The 18,176-nt window shown below is 38.1% G+C and overlaps 1 protein-coding gene across 1 annotated transcript in view; it reads left to right on the forward strand.

The window, feature by feature from the left end:
• Positions 1–18,176, forward strand: part of slx4ip (SLX4 interacting protein) — a 141,686-nt gene that overhangs the window by 26,860 nt on the left and 96,650 nt on the right. Inside the window, 2 exon segments of the mRNA XM_043696612.2 lie at positions 4,563–4,652; positions 17,328–17,460. Coding sequence (XP_043552547.2) covers positions 4,563–4,652; positions 17,328–17,460 — 223 coding nt within the window.

Consider the following 18,176-nt stretch of genomic DNA (forward strand, 5'->3'; position numbering starts at 1 on the left):
CAGTTCAGAAACCAAGACACTTCAAAAGGATTTAGTTTCTGAAACCGTCAAGCCAGGGGAGTTCTGTTTGAAATTTGCAAGTTATTAGAACTGAGAAAATTTAGGCTCTCTTGGATTCATGATAAGTTCACTTTAGCAGATTTGGAAAGGACTCATCAAATTGTCTCTGTAGTCCACAGGAAACAAACTTTTGAGGAGTCAGTTAAGTAGAACCCTAAGGAGTTGAGTTTGGGTGTTCAATTTCTCTAGACTTGAGTCTCTGAATATCTGAATAACAGTGTTAGGAAACAGTTGAAACTTGGTTTGTTTTGAGATCATTCTATCTGTTGTGTATATAGTATATTCACAATATATAAGATGTATTTATGTATGTTGTTTTGTATTCTATATTCTTCCTTTTGTGTAGTAGACTTCTGTTCTGTTGTTAAAAAAAATCTGCAACCTTATGTGGATGTGTTTTAATCTCGGACCACCGCGTTAATTAACTAAATAAAAACAATTTGTCAAACTAGATTCGTTCGGAGATTTGACTTGTCCAGTAGTACCATCATCTGGAATCAAAACAAATTGCAATCTTTTATACCATGTGGGAATGGTGAATACTGTGTGGGGAAAATACAGTCATTGGAAACATCTTAAAGAGAAGTCCCTCACATAATTTCCGTGAACATGATCCAAGCCTGGATTAGTTCAAGTCATATGTGGAAAATACCTACAATCCATAAAAGCTGTACAAGCTAGGTAATCTTTCTTTTTAACTACTGAACATTAAATGGCATGGGAAAACAAGGTCTGCTTAATGTTTGGCTACTCATTCAGATAGAATTAAGAACTGTCTGAGGTTTTCTTTTAACATACACATGGAGGCTATGAAATATAACTTGGGATTTGAGCTACAACCTTGCATAATAGCTTCATTCTGCATAACTTAACTGAATCCAGTATACTTTTGCTGCCCTTGAGGTAGCTCCCGAGTTGAGTTTTCTAAAAATCTCATTTGAAACTGGTCTGGTACAAGTTAAATATCAGGAAGTTAGGATTAAGAGGGGAAGCTTGGCAGGCATTTCATAGAATTGTGGGTGGGGGAGGAGGGGAGGGGATGGCATGTTTTACACAAAAAAAGACAGAAGGATTTCTGGCAGAAGCTTTCATGGAATGGTTGCAACCTAGAGCCCAGAAGGAGGGCATTTAGCTCATCATCTCCATAGTGGCTGTCTCTAACAGTAGCCCAGTTAGTTTCACTCCCTATCGTTTGCCCATAACCTCACAGATATTTGCTCTTCGGATAATTAACCAATTTACTTCTGAAAGCTGCAGTTGAAGCTAATTCCACTAATGAAGTGCATTTTAAATTCTCGTTACTTGCTCTGTGAAAATAAAAGACTTTGATCATGTAACCTTTGGTGTTTTGCCATTTACCTTTAAATTAGTGTTCTCTGTTTCTCAATCCTTCCACCAATACGAACAGTTTCTCCTTGATTACATGTTCAGACCCCTTACGATTTGCACACCCCTATAAAGCCTCCACTCTACCTTATTTTCCTGAGAAGAATGATCCCAGCTGTTCCAACCTACCCATGTAACTGAAATTCTTCATTACTGCAATCATCCTTGTAAATCTTTTCTGCAGTCCCTCTAATGCCTTTGAATTCTTTCTAAAGTAGGGCAAACAGAATTGAAAGCAGTGCTGCAACTGAGACCAAACCACTGTTTTATATTAAAAAAACATAGCCTTCTTGTTTTTTATGATCTCCATATCTTTGTTTTCCTACCAGTTGTATCACTTCACACTTCTCTGCATTAAGCATTATATGTTATTTGTCTGCCCATTTGACCAGCCTGTCTATGACCTTTTGAAGTCGAGTGGTATCCTCCTCACAGTTCATAACACCTTTAGGTTTTGTGTAATCTTCAAACTTTGCAATTGTACACTGTACACCCATTTCTGATGATGGGCTTATATCCAATTCTCCTGCTCCTTGGATGCTGCCTGACCTGCTGTGCTCTTCCAGCACCACACTCTTCGACCTAAATCATTAACAGATTGAGAAAGTGTGATCCTAAAACGTTGTCTTGAATAACCAACTATATACCTTTGTCCATTCTGAGAAACATTCATCCCTTGCTATTTTCCGTGCTGTGTATTCCATGGTCTTTAATTTTATGGATAAAAGTCTATTATATGGCATTTTACTTGATGCTTTTGGAAATTCATCTCCAGAGTGAAGTAACCACATTACCCTTATTCATCCTCTTTGTTGCTTCATCAAAAAATTAAACCGAGTTAGTTAAACATTATTTTAACCAGTTCATTGATGGTTTTCCTTAATTAATCAATATTTGTCCAAAGTGATTGTTAATTTTCTCCCAGATTATGATTTCTAAAGATTTCCCACCATTGACGTTGCTGGGTTTATCCTGAAATCTTTTTAATGAACAAGAGTGTAACATTGCAGTTTTCCAGTCCTTTTGCATCCTCGTTGATTCTAAAGAGGATGAAAGATTATGGTTTGTAACTCTGCAATCTCTGCCCTTTCTTCCCGTAGTGTCTTCAGATATATGTGAGCTCAATCTTGGTAACTAATCAAAAGTAAGTGCAGTGAACCATCTAATACTTCCTCTTTATCAATGTTTTGCCCTTCCAGTGTCTCAACTATCTTTTATTTCAGTTGAGTTTTTACAGCCGGTTCTTCCTTGGTAAGGACAAATATGAAGTATTAATTCAGAATCTCAGCCTTTCTGAATAAATGCTCTATTTGATGCCTAGTTAGCTGCACTCATCTCTTTTTGACACTTGTTTTAAAAACAAGTATATAAATAGCAAAACTTACTATTTATATACTTTTGCATTGTCTTTGATGTTAGCTATCAGACTCTTTCCATAGTTTTGATTCTTCTCATTTCTTTTCTCCCTTACACTCTGACCTTTATGTTCAGGGTGGTGCTCACTAATGTTATCAATCTGACATCTCATCTATAATCTTTTCTGCTTCAGCGACTTCTCTATCTTTTTCATTGTCCAGGAAGCTCTGAAATTGTATGTCCTACTTTGCTCCATCATGGAAATGTATTTTGATTGTACCCAAACTATCTCTATAAAGGCAGCCCAGTGTTTCATTCCAATTTTGCTGTCTCTTATTTTGAATTTACTTGGGCTAGATCTGGGTTTTTTTCCATTTAAATTGGCCCATTGCCACTTAATTATTTTTACTTTGGATTGCTGTTTGTCGTTTTCTGTATCTGATCAAAACCTGATGACGCTATGATCACTGCCCTTTAAATGTTCCCCAATTGACACTTGATCTAACTTATTCACTGGAACCAGATGCGACAATTTCTTTTTCCTTGTTGAGTGGAAACATACCGAACTAGAAAATTCACAGAAATGCTTTCTCCTCTCTGCTCCTTACAATAGTACCACCCTAATCTTTATTAGGATAATTAAATAAACCCATTATAACTCATTTATTTGCCTGTCTGTAATTTCCTTGTAAGTTTGTACCTGTGTTTGCATTCCGCCCTCACTTGGTGGCTTGTAGACTACACCCAGCAGTGTAATGATCTGTACCTTGTTTTGTTCTGTCCCTGACACCTTTAGGACATCTCTTTCAGGGTAAAAAAAAAGATGAATAGTCTAAATAAGCCTATGAGAGTTGCATTTTTGTAGAGAGAACAAATGGAGGAGTTTGCTAAAAAAGGAGTGTAGGTGGACATAGCAGATAGGTAAGATGATGGGTTTGTTCAGCCAATGGCTTTATTCCTGTACTTAACCATTCATTTTGAGTTAGCTATTCTTAACTCCAAGGTATCTGAAGTGCAAATCATTCATTTAAAAATAGTCTGTTTTGATCTTGACATGATCTTGTCGGTACACACAATTATTGGAACTGGTACTATTTTGCTCTCCAGCAAAAATTCAATTCAGGTGCATTCAGAGAGATTAATTTACATCCTCTTGCCCTTAAATTATTGTAAGGAACAGTTAAAGAGTGCTGTTCTAAAAGATTAGACAAAATTTTGCAGCACAAAGGGAAATACCAACTTAGTAATAAACAATGCTGCTGTGATCATTATGGACAAAAAGATTTTAAGCAGCTTTGAAATGTGAGATACAACAATTTAAGATTGAATTTCAGGAGATGAAAGTAATTGAATACAGTGGCATTGTATTATCTCCTTGTCTTAGAAGCAAGTCCTTCAGCTGCATTTGTGCCAAGCCAAACTTACAACAAATTGTATTATGAAGTGGATAAATTGGAATTTAGTACCTGCAGAAACTAATTGAATTTTTAAACCATATTTCATGTGAAAGAAGTGTTTGTTTTTAATGGATGTACCTAATGCACAAATATTAAATTATTTGGAATTGAATCTGCCTTAGTACCCCCTTGTGAGCTGGGAGCCCGTAAATCAAACATTACCTTGATGTAATCTGGATGATGACCATCTTAGTCATACTGTTGAAAAAGTCATTGCAGTGGCAAAAAATTCTGACACTCATTTCTTCTGTCTGTGAGGCATGTGACTAGCGACAATCAGTAACTTTTCCTTTTGTTTTGCAGTGTGGGAACTTTGCAGTTCTGGTGGATCTTCACATTTTGCCTCGAGGAACAAGTAAAGACACCAGCTGGTTTACTGAACACCACAAGGAGGTACAACAAATCTACTTTCTACTTCAAAAAAAAAGCAGATTGCCGCAGGGGGAAGAACAGAACTACAATGATGTATTTATATCCAAGGCATTGTTAGGAAGGTGGTATTATGAGTTGCACCTGAATTCTCAACAATTTCTGTGATATTTGAAACTTTTGATATGTTTTATTTCATTGGATCCCTAGAAGCTTTTCTTAATTGGTTTTAATATTTTAGCAAACTATCAAAAGAAGTGGCAGTGTTTAACTTATCTAATAAATTTGTTAAAATAATTGGCCTACCTGCATATAGTGAACTGCAGTGACTTGAAAAACCTTTGCTGGAAAGAGGCATCCAGCACCTCCCTTGTTCAACTTGTTTGTGCACATTTAGGTCATAATACTTTCTGGGCAAAGTTGCTGAAAACGCAGGGATTATTTAAATAGAGAGAGATTGAAGATCTTAGATCCTGGTACTAAGGAATCGCAAAAAATTAGTATAGTGATAAAGCAAGCGATTTAGGAAGGCAAAAAGAATGTTATTCACTCTGATGGGTCAAGGCATTGTCATATGATCTGCCAGTCTTTGGGATGTGTCACCCATCTGACTAACATAGCACTGGCACTAAAATTTAATATCACATTAATTTGTGAGATAGGTCGAACATCACAAATACCATTACCACAATAGGTATGGTAATGACAATCACCACTGGTTCGTGCTTGTAAAACTCTAAACATCCTGTCCTATTAGATGTGTTTCTGTGAATGGACATCATCTACTAAATATTTCTGAATGTGCTAGGAGTAAAGCTGAATGACCAGGTTAAGATTGTCAGCTGGTGTGGGTGTTAGGGTGTAGCATGCATCTGTATACTGGAAAATGTGCACATTAATGCACAGTGTCCTATTCCTTGCAGACAAAAAGAGCATTGTGTCTGTTTCGACCAAAAAAACAGGCGATGCCTTGATCAGTCAGTGTCAACCTGCCTGGTTGAAATTTAAACAAAGTTTGGCAGTTAGTTGTCATAGAGATGTACAATATGGAAACAGACGCTTTGGTCCAACTCATCCATGCCGACCAGATATCCTAAATTAATCTATTCCTGTTTACCAGCATTTGACCCATTTCCCTCTAAAGCCTTCAATTCAGGTACCCATCCAGATGCCTTTTAAAAGTTATAATTGTATCAGTCTCCACCACCACCTCTGACAGCTCATTCCATACACGCACCACCCTCTGCATGAAAAAGTTGCCCTTGTCAGTCATGATTGAGCTGGTGCATTCTCCATGGCAGCTAACCAACCTGCACTATTTTCGTTCAACAAAAGTACATTATTCCCTTTATGTTGGTATTTTGCCTGTAATATTCTGATGAGTGCAAGACAAAAAGCTTTGAAAAATTTTTTTTCAGCAATACTCAAGTTTCCTATTACCAAATAACAAATTACCAAGTTGATGATATTTACCAATGTTGCCTTTGAATGTTTGGCTGTGTCTCTGCAAATCAATCTCGAATGTCCCAAAAACAGGTTGTTCTCCTTGAAGATGTGTGCATGTGCAGCCAGATGATAATCTTAAAGGGACCGTGCAGAGCCACAAACAGACTGTTCAGAAAAAGAGATACTGGAGAAGTCATTTTTTATTTGCAGGTCTTGGGGCAGTTAGTGTGCAAATGTCGTACCTCTGTGGTGTACAGGGGAGGTTAAAATGAAACATTCCTTTAATAAAGGTGAAGACAGAGCGGTACAATCAATCAGCAACTCATGATTCTCAAATTCAGAGGATATCTCTTTTTGCAAATTGCTGGATACTTTGTGCACTAATAACTACGTGTTTTTTTTAAATTTATTATTATTTTTAGAAAAATCTGACACCATTATTTCAACCAAGTTCAACTGACTGTATTTTTGAAACTGAATTTATAATTATATGATAAATTATATGATAAATTCAATCGACCTGTTCAGATGTGTTGCAGCATACCTCTAGCACAAATGGAACTTGAAACCAAACTTCCTGCCCAGAGATAGGGACACTACTATTGTGCCACAAGAGCCTCCATCCTCTTGGGTATGATTATCTCATGGTTCTGTTATTGGAGTAGTAATCCAGAAACTTGGGTTAATCATCCTGACAATTTGAATCAACTTGAAAATTTTTTTATGTAAAATGTGGGGCCAGTAAAAGGGACCATGAAACTGTTGGATTCTTTTAAAAAGCCAGTTGGTTTATGTCCCATCTTTTAGGGAAAGAACTCTCTCAGCCTTATCTTATGGGACCTGAGTGTGACTCCAGTCCCCATACTAATGTGATTTACTATTAACTGCCTTCTGATTTTGGTGTATCAAACCATTGCATACATTTAAAGTAAGCTTCGCATCACCTTCGGAGTACAGCTAGGGTTGGATGATGATTATTGGCCATTTCAGCATGACATGAGTGAGTAACAAAAAAAAATTTCTTTCAATCGGGCTAGTCATTCTGCTGAAGTTTTGCAGTGTATGCTTTGCTACTTCAGTCTTGTGTGTACAAATTATATTCTGCTCAGTCAGAGTGAACCTTACATGAATCTTTTTAATAGTGTTGAGTTGACAGTTTACAATAGCGTATGTGTTTGTTTCTCTTTAGAATTAAAGTACTTATTTCAAGATTTTAACTTCAAATTTGAAACCTGTCACCTCCCAATTCCATGACCATATTTCTTGTACCTCTCCCTCTCATACCTGTCGTAGAACCTGATATATAATCATAATCTCAATGTTGTTTATTCAGGCCACTATGATTGATGCAGTCTTGTTCCCTTGTAGACCTGAGAATCTGCATATTTACAGTATGAGGCTATATATAGTAATTCTGCCCTTGACTTCACTTACACTTGAGCAACTGGTGGCTATCTTCCTGCAGCTTGCAGGAAGAAGGTAAATCCTTTTGGCACTGAATTAGCTCCAGGATTACACATCTGACAGAAATAGGACAGGGGTGTCCCATCTAGAAATTTGGAATTGTCTTTGTTTTGATGATGAGCTTGGTGGACTAATAATCTTGTTGTAGAGCCAATTGAAATTGAAGAAATAAAGAAGGAGGGGGTGCGGTGTTGAAGAAAGTAAAGCATTAGGATGAGAATTTTAAATTTCAGGTTTTTGAGGATGGAGAGCCAATGATCAGCTCTGATAAATGAATGGAATTTGATGTGATGTAAGACTCATAATTTTGCATGAATTGAGATTTACAGATCATGGGGCATAGAGAGTCCAGAGAAGCAAACATTGAAGTAGTAAGGTCTGGAAGAGACAATGGCATGAATGTGGATTCATTATCTACAAATGATTTTCCCTAAAGAGTGGCACATATATTACAAGGAGAGGGCCAAGGATAGATGTTTGGAGACTTCAGGTTAGTGGTGCACAGTGAGAAATGAAGTCATTGGGGGATTTGTTCTGCCTAAATTCAGATTGACAAGACTATTACAAAATGAGTGCAGTTCCACATCACTGGGTATTGGATGAGAGACTTTGAAGTTGGATGGTGTAGATAGCCATGTGAAAAATTATAGAGATTAAGGATGGGTGATGCACCGGTCGCACAGGGTAACTTCGCGATTCCGATTCGGATTCGGATTGTTTTGGTGCTACGGCTGATCAATGTTTGGTTGGAGTATGCTGATTAATACTCCGTTCAAACCATGTGCGTCACATCTGGAAGAAATCTGATTCAACTTGTACTTTTGGATTAATGTTTCTTTTTACTCAGTTGCCTATGAAGTAAAAACAAATTTTGAACAGGATTCATTTTTGTGAGCTTTAAACGTGATTCTTTGCCTTTCTTACAAGACTGAATTGTTTGGGTAATAAAGTACTGATTCATGTTTCTTGCTATTGTGCTATTGGGGAGAGGTTGGTGACGTCAGCCGGTGTGGGAATTGAACCCATGCTGTTGGCATTAGTCTGCATTACAATCCAACCTTCTAGTCAACTGATCCCCTGGACAAGGAGTATCCAGAATCAATCTTAAACATCTCCAGTGTCCATTCTTTGCTCTGATGCTAACTTATTCTGCGCAATCTAAATGAAAGTCTGTGTCTGGTACAAATCAAATGCAAATAATAATTTTTTAAAAACTCAAAACTTCCTGATTTATGTTGTGTGTAGATTTTTTTTGTCATAGTGGCTCTACTTGACATTGGGTTTGGATGTGATGCTTATATAATAATCTCTCACTTCAAAATGGTTGTATTGCAACCTTTCAACTGATTCAGCAATAGGTAATGTCTCAATAATTGGCTGATTTGGTGGCACAGTTGCTGTGATTTTACCAGGGATGCTGAATGGATGAAGCACAGCATTGCCTCGAGACAGCAGCCACAAATGTATCTACTCTAGACATGCTGCTACTGGACTCTTCCACTCTATGTCCTGTGGAACCAGAATGCTGGGTGATAATGAAGTCTGCAAATTTCTGCCTCCGGCTTCTCTCAATCTAATTATCCAGCATGTTGAAGCTGGAAGAAGGAGTTTCTTTATAGATTGGAGTCCAAGGCCTCAATAGCAGCAAGCTTAATGTTTGTGAGCAATGCTCCCACTGTGCTTTGCATCACAAAGAGCTCTGCTGCTGTCGATGATGGAGTCTTCCAAATGCCTGACCAGATTTATGTTCAAGTGCCATCTTGTTAAATGTTTATTTAAAAACTGTCAAGTTTAGCTAACACAGAAGGGAACATATTACCCTGTTACTCCTCCAGCCCATTCTGTTTGTATTCATTAACATAGGCTGACTTGCAATGAATCCTTAGGTTGCTTACTGTATTTCTCCCATGTTGTGAGAGGGCAGTGCTTGATAGCATTAAGTGTTCTGCCTGGCCTTATAGCTGTGCTGCATAAAATAAACTTCTATTATTTTCTAGATGTTCATCACAAAATTACCTACCAATTATAAGTGTGTATTTTGCAGCTAATCCTTTTGATCTCAATGTTTGAAATATTAAACTGCACTTTAGGCAGTTTTACTGGCTGCTTTTTTTGACCTCACTGATTTTTGGGAATTATTTATTCTGTCTGCTATTTGTTCCCAAATTTGTTTGCAAACCTGCCAGACAATCAGGATAAAGATTTTAAAGATTCATATCAAATCATCCTGTTGTTCATACCTTTTGTACCAATGTTTCCACTGTCTAATTGTCAAAATAGCTCTGGTGTATTCTGGATGTCTGTAATTTACAAAACTCTTGCTAAGTAAATTCCATGCCCAGTCTTTCTGCAGTTGGAAGTTTTAAATGCCTTCTTAATACAGTTGCCAACTGTTGGGCCTCATTGTAGCTTCTACAGCTTTATTGATGAATCTGCTGTGCTGAAACAGTGTTGGGTTAATGGGCAGCAATAAATTTTTCCAGAAACCTTTAGTGAGCCACAATTAACTACCGGGTAGGACACCAACAGCCATCTCATAATTATCATATTAGACACATTAGAGTCATGATCACAGTTTATTCATTTTTTTTTGAGATTCCACAATGATAAATTACAATATTTTTTAAAATCAACTGATGCTTTCAATTGGACTATAATCTGGTGTTGCATGATTTTTAACTTTATACATCCCAGTCCAACACCAGCATCTCCAAATCATGAATTAAGATGGGCTGTGTGATCTTTATACTTTTAAGTTACATACTGTTCTATAGTGATTATGTCATGAGCATGTCTCAAAGGTAAGATGACACTGACAGAATTATAACAGAACAGTATGTAACTTAAAAGTATAAAGATCACACAGCCCATCTTAATTCATGATTTGGAGATGCTGGTGTTGGACTGGGATGTATAAAGTTAAAAATCATGCAACACCAGATTATAGTCCAATTGAAAGCACTAGCTTTCGGAGAGCTGTTCCTTCATCAGGTGGTTGTGGAGTACACCAGGTACATTGACGACATTTCTTCCTCTGAACCCGTGGCGAGGAGTCACTGAGAAAACTACACAGTGATATCAACAAGTTTCATCCCACCATCAAACTCACCATGGACTACTTTCTACTATCTGTCTCATTCTTGGACACGTGCATCTCCATCAAGGATGGGCACCTCAGCACCTCACTCTACCGCAAACCCACGGTTAACCTCACAATGCTACACTTTTCCAGCTTCAACCCAAAACGTATTAAAACAGTCATCCTGTATGGACAAGCCATATGCATACATAGGATCTGTTCAGATGAGGAGGAACGTGACGGGCACCTGGAAGTACTTGGAGAGGCCGTCATAAGAACGGGGTACGATCATCATCAACTCATCAACTGCCAGTTCTGACATGCCACAGCAAGGAACTGTAATGACCTCCTCAGGAGACAGACATGAGCTGCAACCAACAGGTTGCCCTTCATTGTCCAGTACTTCCCAGGAGCTGCAAAACTATGCCGTGTTCTTCACTGCCTACAACACCTTATCAATGAGGATGAGCACCTCGCCAAAATCTTCCCCACAACGCCGCTTCTCACCTTTAAACAATCACCAAACCTCGAACAGATCATTGTTCGTAGCAAACTGCCCGGCTTTCAGGAGCACTCCATATAACCCTGCCAGGGTCGACACTGCAAGACGTGTCAGAGTGTCGACATGGATATCACCATTATGTGTGGGGACACCTCCCACCATGTGCGTGACAGGTACTCATGCGACTCAGTCAACATTGTCTATCTCATACGTTCAGGCAAGGATGCTCTGAGGCATGGTACATTGGGGAAACCGAGCAGAGGCTATGACAATGGATGAATGGGCACCACACAATAATCAACAGACAGGAATGCTCCATTCCAGTTGGTGAACACTTCGGCGGTCTGGGACATTCGACCTCGGACCTTCGGGTAACCATCCTCCAAGGAGGACTTCAGGACAGGCAGCAGCGAAAAGTGGCCGAGCAGAGGCTGATAGTTAACTTCAGTACCCATAGGGATGGCCTCAACCAGGACCTTGGGTTCATGTCACATTACAGGTGACCCCATTGCACTATACACACAGACACTCATGTGCACACACACATTCGTATATGCACGCGCACACGCACTCCTTTATATATATACACATGCGCACACACAAACTCCCACAGAGTTACATTGTACTTGGTCAAAAAGTGCACGAATCCATGTAAGATTCTGTTAATTCATTTTTTAGATTAGAATCAGTCTAAACATTATGGCGCACACAGGTGCTAATACCTAAGACAATTGGGCTAACACCAATTGTTAAAGTTCACTTGAGAATGTAACTTTTTTTTTAAAAGTTTTGTGATTTACATATGAAAGAAATGAAACTAACATGGTCATTCTAACAGATGAGAGATTTAGCAAACAATCAAGGTATGTTTCGATGTATAATTTTAGTTACATCACACTGTAAACTTTTGCTATAAATTCTATGTCTTACAATCATGTATTCCATAACCACATGATGAAGGAGCAGTGCTCCGAAAGCCAGTGCTTCCAATTAAATCTGTTGGACTATAATCTGGTATTGTGTGATTTTCATCTTAATTCAGATTACCTGTGGCATGACAGGTTATTGACGCATGCTTTCAGTTGTAATCTAATAGTTAAAATGTTAGCGCAGGCACTGAGAGTGGCTGAGAGTGTAATGTTTGTGTATAATAGTGGCCATAATGAATGTCTGTTGAATTCTTCAATAGCATTCTGTCAACATTTAGTTTGTTATGTTTTGAGGGACAACATAAGTATTGCTACATGAGGTGCAATATCCCTATGGAAACAAAGCCCACAGCAAGTTCTTTTCTGTTATTTTTCTCCGTCCTCTTTTACTTCATAACTTTCTGTTCCTTTCCTTGAAATTATATACATTTTCTTTTTAAAATCTTTCAGGTCCTATACATAATTGAATGAAAGCTGTAAACCAATGCTATGTTGGATTAAAACAAATCTGCTCATCTTCAAAGACACATTATTTTAATTATAGTGATTCTGAAATTTGCAAATTGACAATTGTCTAACTTTCACTATGTGGACTTTGGTGACTATGATGTTATCCTATAATTGGCAAGCAAATTATGCCGGTGCTAACAGCAAAATTAAGAAGTGTCTGTCATTAGTGTTCTTAGTGTTATGAAGTTGAAGGTGTATACTGTACCTTTAAGAGAGAGTGAAGATTGTTTTGGCAGTGAGACTTTGCAGGCAGCTGTCATGTGACTGGCTAGCAGTCTCAGTGTATTGGAAAATTGAAAATATGTAACATTTGGCTGTAAACTAGATACCTCAGTTGCTTTGACCACCATTTGAACATAACCAATCAGTGTAAATTATGCCCCAGGATAATGAGATGATCTGATGTTTGGGATATAAAGTAGCTGGTGGTTTGAGAGTTAGCCAGAGAGAGAGAATGGCAAACTGCCATCTAGAGAGAGACTGCTATCCAAAACACCTTCTATCAAAGGTACCTTTTTCATATGAAACATCTTTGCAACAAAAGACCAAAGATTACCCAGGGAGATCTATAGCCAGAGGATGACAGCCACTGTCTGGTTTTGAAAATTAAGTTGCTGTAATTTTATTTGGGGCTTTTATTGGATCAGTATATTATTATAGAGTTGGAGGTAGATAACAGACCTTTGAGAGAAAGGAGACTGAGAGTTTGTAAATAGTTGTTATTTAATGTTCACTTTTAAAGTTAAAAAATAAAATTGATATCTTTCTTTAAATCGTGGAGTTCGGGTAGTTTTCTGTCACTCATACTTTAACGGATTACAGGGTGAGGTGAGGGTGTGTTTGGTTTAATTAGCAGAAAGGTTCACTGCAGTGTCGTAACATTAGTATCAATTCAAAGTTATTACCATTCCAGAGGTTACAGACATCCTGTTCCTTATTCCAAGCTTGTTTCCAATTTGAGATATCTAGCAAAAAACCAAAGTCCACAATACAGATCATTCCCAAGGACTAAATGACAAAAAAAAATTTAAGTTGGAAAGTCAAATTGGGTTTTATCAAGCATATGTTTAAAAGCTTAAAGATTACATCAAGAAGAAAGGACAGTGGAAGGGAAAGTAGGCCATTGTTTTAAGGCAGCAAGAAAGAAGTATTTCAGGTAGAAGATGGATGTTGCATTAAGTCTTGATGGCAAGAAGGAAGCCCGTGTGGGGCAGCATGATTACAGCTTAGGACAAATGATTTCAAGGCTCAGATTCGAGGTTCAAGATGTTAGAGGCTAGGAAGACTGCAAGGTAAGAGTGATTAAGATAATTATTATTCTACCGCATGTCAGAGTTGTCACCAGACGTTTAAGGTATCAAGCATTATGTGCTGTTGTCGAGAGCACAGCATGGTGTGTTTTAAATGCAGTTTGTTGAGGCCAATGACCCCCGATGCAATAAAGTTTTACCATTTCTTGATTTAACAGATAAAACACACCAACACCTCTATAAAGTTTCAAGGTGGAAGGAAAATATTGTAAGTAGTAGTCCAAATATGTTGTAAATCCAATAAGTGCAGCTTTTGGAAAGAGAGAGTTAGAGAAATTTTACTGAAACTACCCTGACAATAATTGTCCCACTGAAGGAGATAATGTACAATAGACTTGAACTGACCTGAAGTTCCAAGTGTTTTGTTATTAATGGATCAAGGAAAGTTGAGGAAGAACGTAAAAGGAGGAACAAATTATATAACAACTTTCACTGTTGTAAAATGTTGTATATTTTCCAGCTATTACTTTTGAAATGCAGCAGTTAATTTATACACAGAAAGCTGCCATAATTAAAGAAATAAATAAGTAATTACCCTTGTTTCAGATGTTAATCAAAGAATAAATATCAAGGATTATTCTCCTGCTCTCTTTCATCCACCTGGAAAAGCAACCAGAGCCTTGGTTTAACTTCTCAGCCAAAAGACACCGCCTCTTACTACAGTGCTGGCTTAGACTGCAGCCTAAACCATGTGCTCATTGTCTGTAGTGAGCATTGAACCCGCAACGTTTTGACTTACAGCTAGTAGTTTGAAAGAAGGCTGAAACTTTGAAATTCATGAGAGAAGGGATTTAGTTCTAGCAGAGCATTGTGATAATTCAAGGTTTAATTTGAAAATGGTAGTGTAAATTTTGACACAACATGGCATCTGTATTTTTGAAATCAAACATTTGCTGGTAGTCTGGTAACTACAACCTCAGGGAAAATATTAGCGTTTTGTAAATTGGACTGTTGTTCATTTTATTTTCAAATTTGTTCAGAATAATTGAGCAGAATTATATGAGGCACCTGAGAACTTAAGCAGGTAGACCTCTATGTTAGGGTGCTATGCCATCGGTGGTATCCCTACTGCTGACTGGCACCATCCCTAGCCCCACTGTGATTTTATAAGCGGTGGGGATGTGTGTTGGGTGGGGTTACCCACCCATGGCCTTTTATAGGCTCTTTTAAGTGCACACCTAATGTGCAAATAAGGCCATTATTCTGCCTCTGCTTTGACTTATTTGGGGGTGGTGGTGCTTGGGAGAAATTGATGCTCAACCTGCAACCCTGCAGGCTTAACCATGCATGCTGGTGGCAACTTGGGACTGGAGGTGACTCTTGCCGAGACCCAGGTGTGAACTGGGTACCTTCTCTGACAGTGTTGCCTCTCCATGTCCACTTGCCTTCACTGCCCAGTCCAATGTGCTCCCACCCCAGTCACTAGGGCCTTCTAGCCTGGCCCCAACAAGCCCCTGGATATATCTGACTGTCCTGGTACACAGGGGCAGTCTCACCTCTGACACTTAAATCAGAGTGGGGCTGTTAGCTCTCAGCATTTAATCTATTTGATTTCAAGTCTGTAGAAAATTTGCTAAATAAAAGTTTGTCAATGCTGATCTGCAAAGTATCAAAATTAGACAATAATTTCAATTGTTAAAATTAAATTACAACCTTCAATTGAAATTATTGTCTAATTTTGATAAATTATTGATGGTGGATTTTTATTTTCAATTACATTTTACTTTTAGTTTTAATTGAACAATTATATGCAGTCATTGAAGTCTTAATTGGCTCTCCATTACCTTAATGATGCTGGACACCTCAATAGCAATATTATTCCTGACTACACATGTTTTTAGAAGTATTCATGATAGAATATAAATCGAATGTTATGTTTTCATCTTTAATATTTTAGGAGGAAATAGTCCAAGCCTTTTAACGTGAAAATGGTGCACTGATAAGGCAAGGAGACAATGCATTAATGCTTTTACTCTGCAAAGAGTTCCCAGTTGTAATGGCATTGCTGTAGGAGGTGATGAATGAAGGGAAAATAGCAACGTGGAAAGAAATGGCTGAAGTTATTGTTGGAATATTTCTTCTTGTTGCTTCAGAGTAATAATGTAATTTACTTGGGCACAGGTCACATTTCCATGTATCCAATTGCAGGTTGTGCAAAGCTTGGGAATATAAAAAGGAAACTAAAATGAAATAAGATAATACTAGATTACCGACATCCTAAGCTCTAGTAGCAGATGTAGGCTATTCGCCCCATCAAGTTGCCTCTTCCATTTATTGAGATCATGGCTGATGTTACCCTACAACCCTTGTTTACCTTCAGATTAAAAATCTGTCTATCTTGGCTTTGAATATACTCAACCTTGGAACCCCTCTATAATAAAGAATTTCATAGATTCATTATCCTGAGAGATGAAATTCTCTCTCCTCTCATTTTTAGATGAGCACCCCTTATTCTGAGATTATGCCCCTTGGTCCTAGACTCTCCCATAAGTGGGCCACCTCTCCGTATCTACCCTGTTAAACCTTTAATAATCTTGTATGTTTCATTAAGGTCGCCTTCCATTCTTCTGAACTCCGGTAAAAAAATCACTCCACTCGGAATGACCCTAATAGCCTCCTCTTCACTGCCTCCAATGCCACTCTTTTCTTTCTTGGGTAAGGGAACCTGAACTGTTCACACCACTCTACCTGAGGTCTGACTAGTGCCCTCTATGTTTTTGAAAATACTGCCCTATTTTTAATGTTCCATTCTCTTTGAAGTAAAGGGTGACGGTTCATTTGCATTCCCTATTACCTGCTGAGGAGAAAGTGAGGACTGCAGATGCTGGAGATCAGAGCTGAAAATGTGTTGCTGGAAAAGCGCAGCAGGTCAGGCAGCATCCAAGGAACAGGAGAATCGACGTTTCGGGCATAAGCCCTTCTTGAAGAAGGGCTTATGCCCGAAACGTTGATTCTCCTATTCCTTGGATGCTGCCAGACCTGCTGCGCTTTTCCAGCAACACATTTTCAGCTCTGACCTCTAGCATCTGCAGTCCTCACTTTTTCCTTTTGTGATTCATGTACAAGGACCTCCAGGTTCCTCCAAACTACTGCTTTCTGCAGTTTTGTTGCATTAAAATAATAATCAATTCTTATATTGATTTAACACAAATCTGCTGGGAATAATGCTGATCAGGAATTTGGTCATTGATATCAGCAGACTTAATAGAGTTTCTGGTCTTCATGCCTGAAATCCTGACGTACGTTAAACTCCTTGCCCGGTGCATGAGGTCAGAAAATCAATTTTGTTTTTTTTCTCTCTTCATCTGAAAGACTCAAAAAGAAAATTTGAAGAGTAAAAGTCAAATTTGAAATTCTGCATTTTTAGGATTTCTCTCAGGTAAAATTAGTATCAACTAAGAACAAAGAATTTGAATAATTTTAAAATGTAATTATATTGATTTTTAATTTTTTTTGTAGGAGGTTAGTGCACTTGTAAAGGAAGATGTTGATTTTAAGATAAAACAGTACCTTGAAATGAGAAAACAGCGTGGTAACGTGCAATCTAAACTAAACAAAGAATTGACACCCAGTAACCCGCTGTGTCGTAAAGGTAAGAAATTCTTTAAATGTGTGATAATGAGACTAAAATCTACTGTGAAATCATTGAAATATATGCAGCATTAAAATGTTGAACAAATGAGGGAGAGATGTAGATTTTGAGTGAACATATTAGCCAATGATAGAGATTTGGCTAAAGGTTGGAGCAATATATTCTAGGTTATGACAGCAACAACTACTGCATTTATATAGCACCTTTAATATACAAACACAAAGGCAATTCACAGTAGCATTGTCAAATTTAAATTAAGATTAAGTCACATAAGCCATATGAGCACAGAGGACCCAAAATCTTGATCTTTGAGGTATGTTTTTAAGGAAGAGAGAGAGAAAAATGTTTAATGAGGAATTTACAGAGCTTTAAGACTCTGGTCATTGAGGGTATAGCTGCCATCTCTTCCACTTCCATTGTCACCCCATTGTTATTCTCATCCACTCTTGAATATATCCACCGAATATGATTCATAGATCTGCGGGATAGATTATCTGTACCTGATGTGGAGTGCCAATGTTGGACTGAGGCAGACAAAGTCAACAATCACACGATGTCAGGTTGTAGCCCAACAGGCTTATTTGAAACCGCAAGCTTTTGGAGTCCCCACTCCTTCCTCAGGCAGCTAGCTTGCAGTTTCAAATAAATGCGTTGGACTATAACCTGGTGCCTTGTGATTTTTTACTCTATCTATCCCTGAACATGAAGCACTCTTC

This window comes from Chiloscyllium plagiosum, unplaced genomic scaffold, assembly GCF_037043375.1.
Source record: "Chiloscyllium plagiosum isolate Xiang-an unplaced genomic scaffold, Cpla_swu_hap1 HiC_scaffold_10, whole genome shotgun sequence".
NCBI lineage: Eukaryota > Metazoa > Chordata > Chondrichthyes > Orectolobiformes > Hemiscylliidae > Chiloscyllium > Chiloscyllium plagiosum.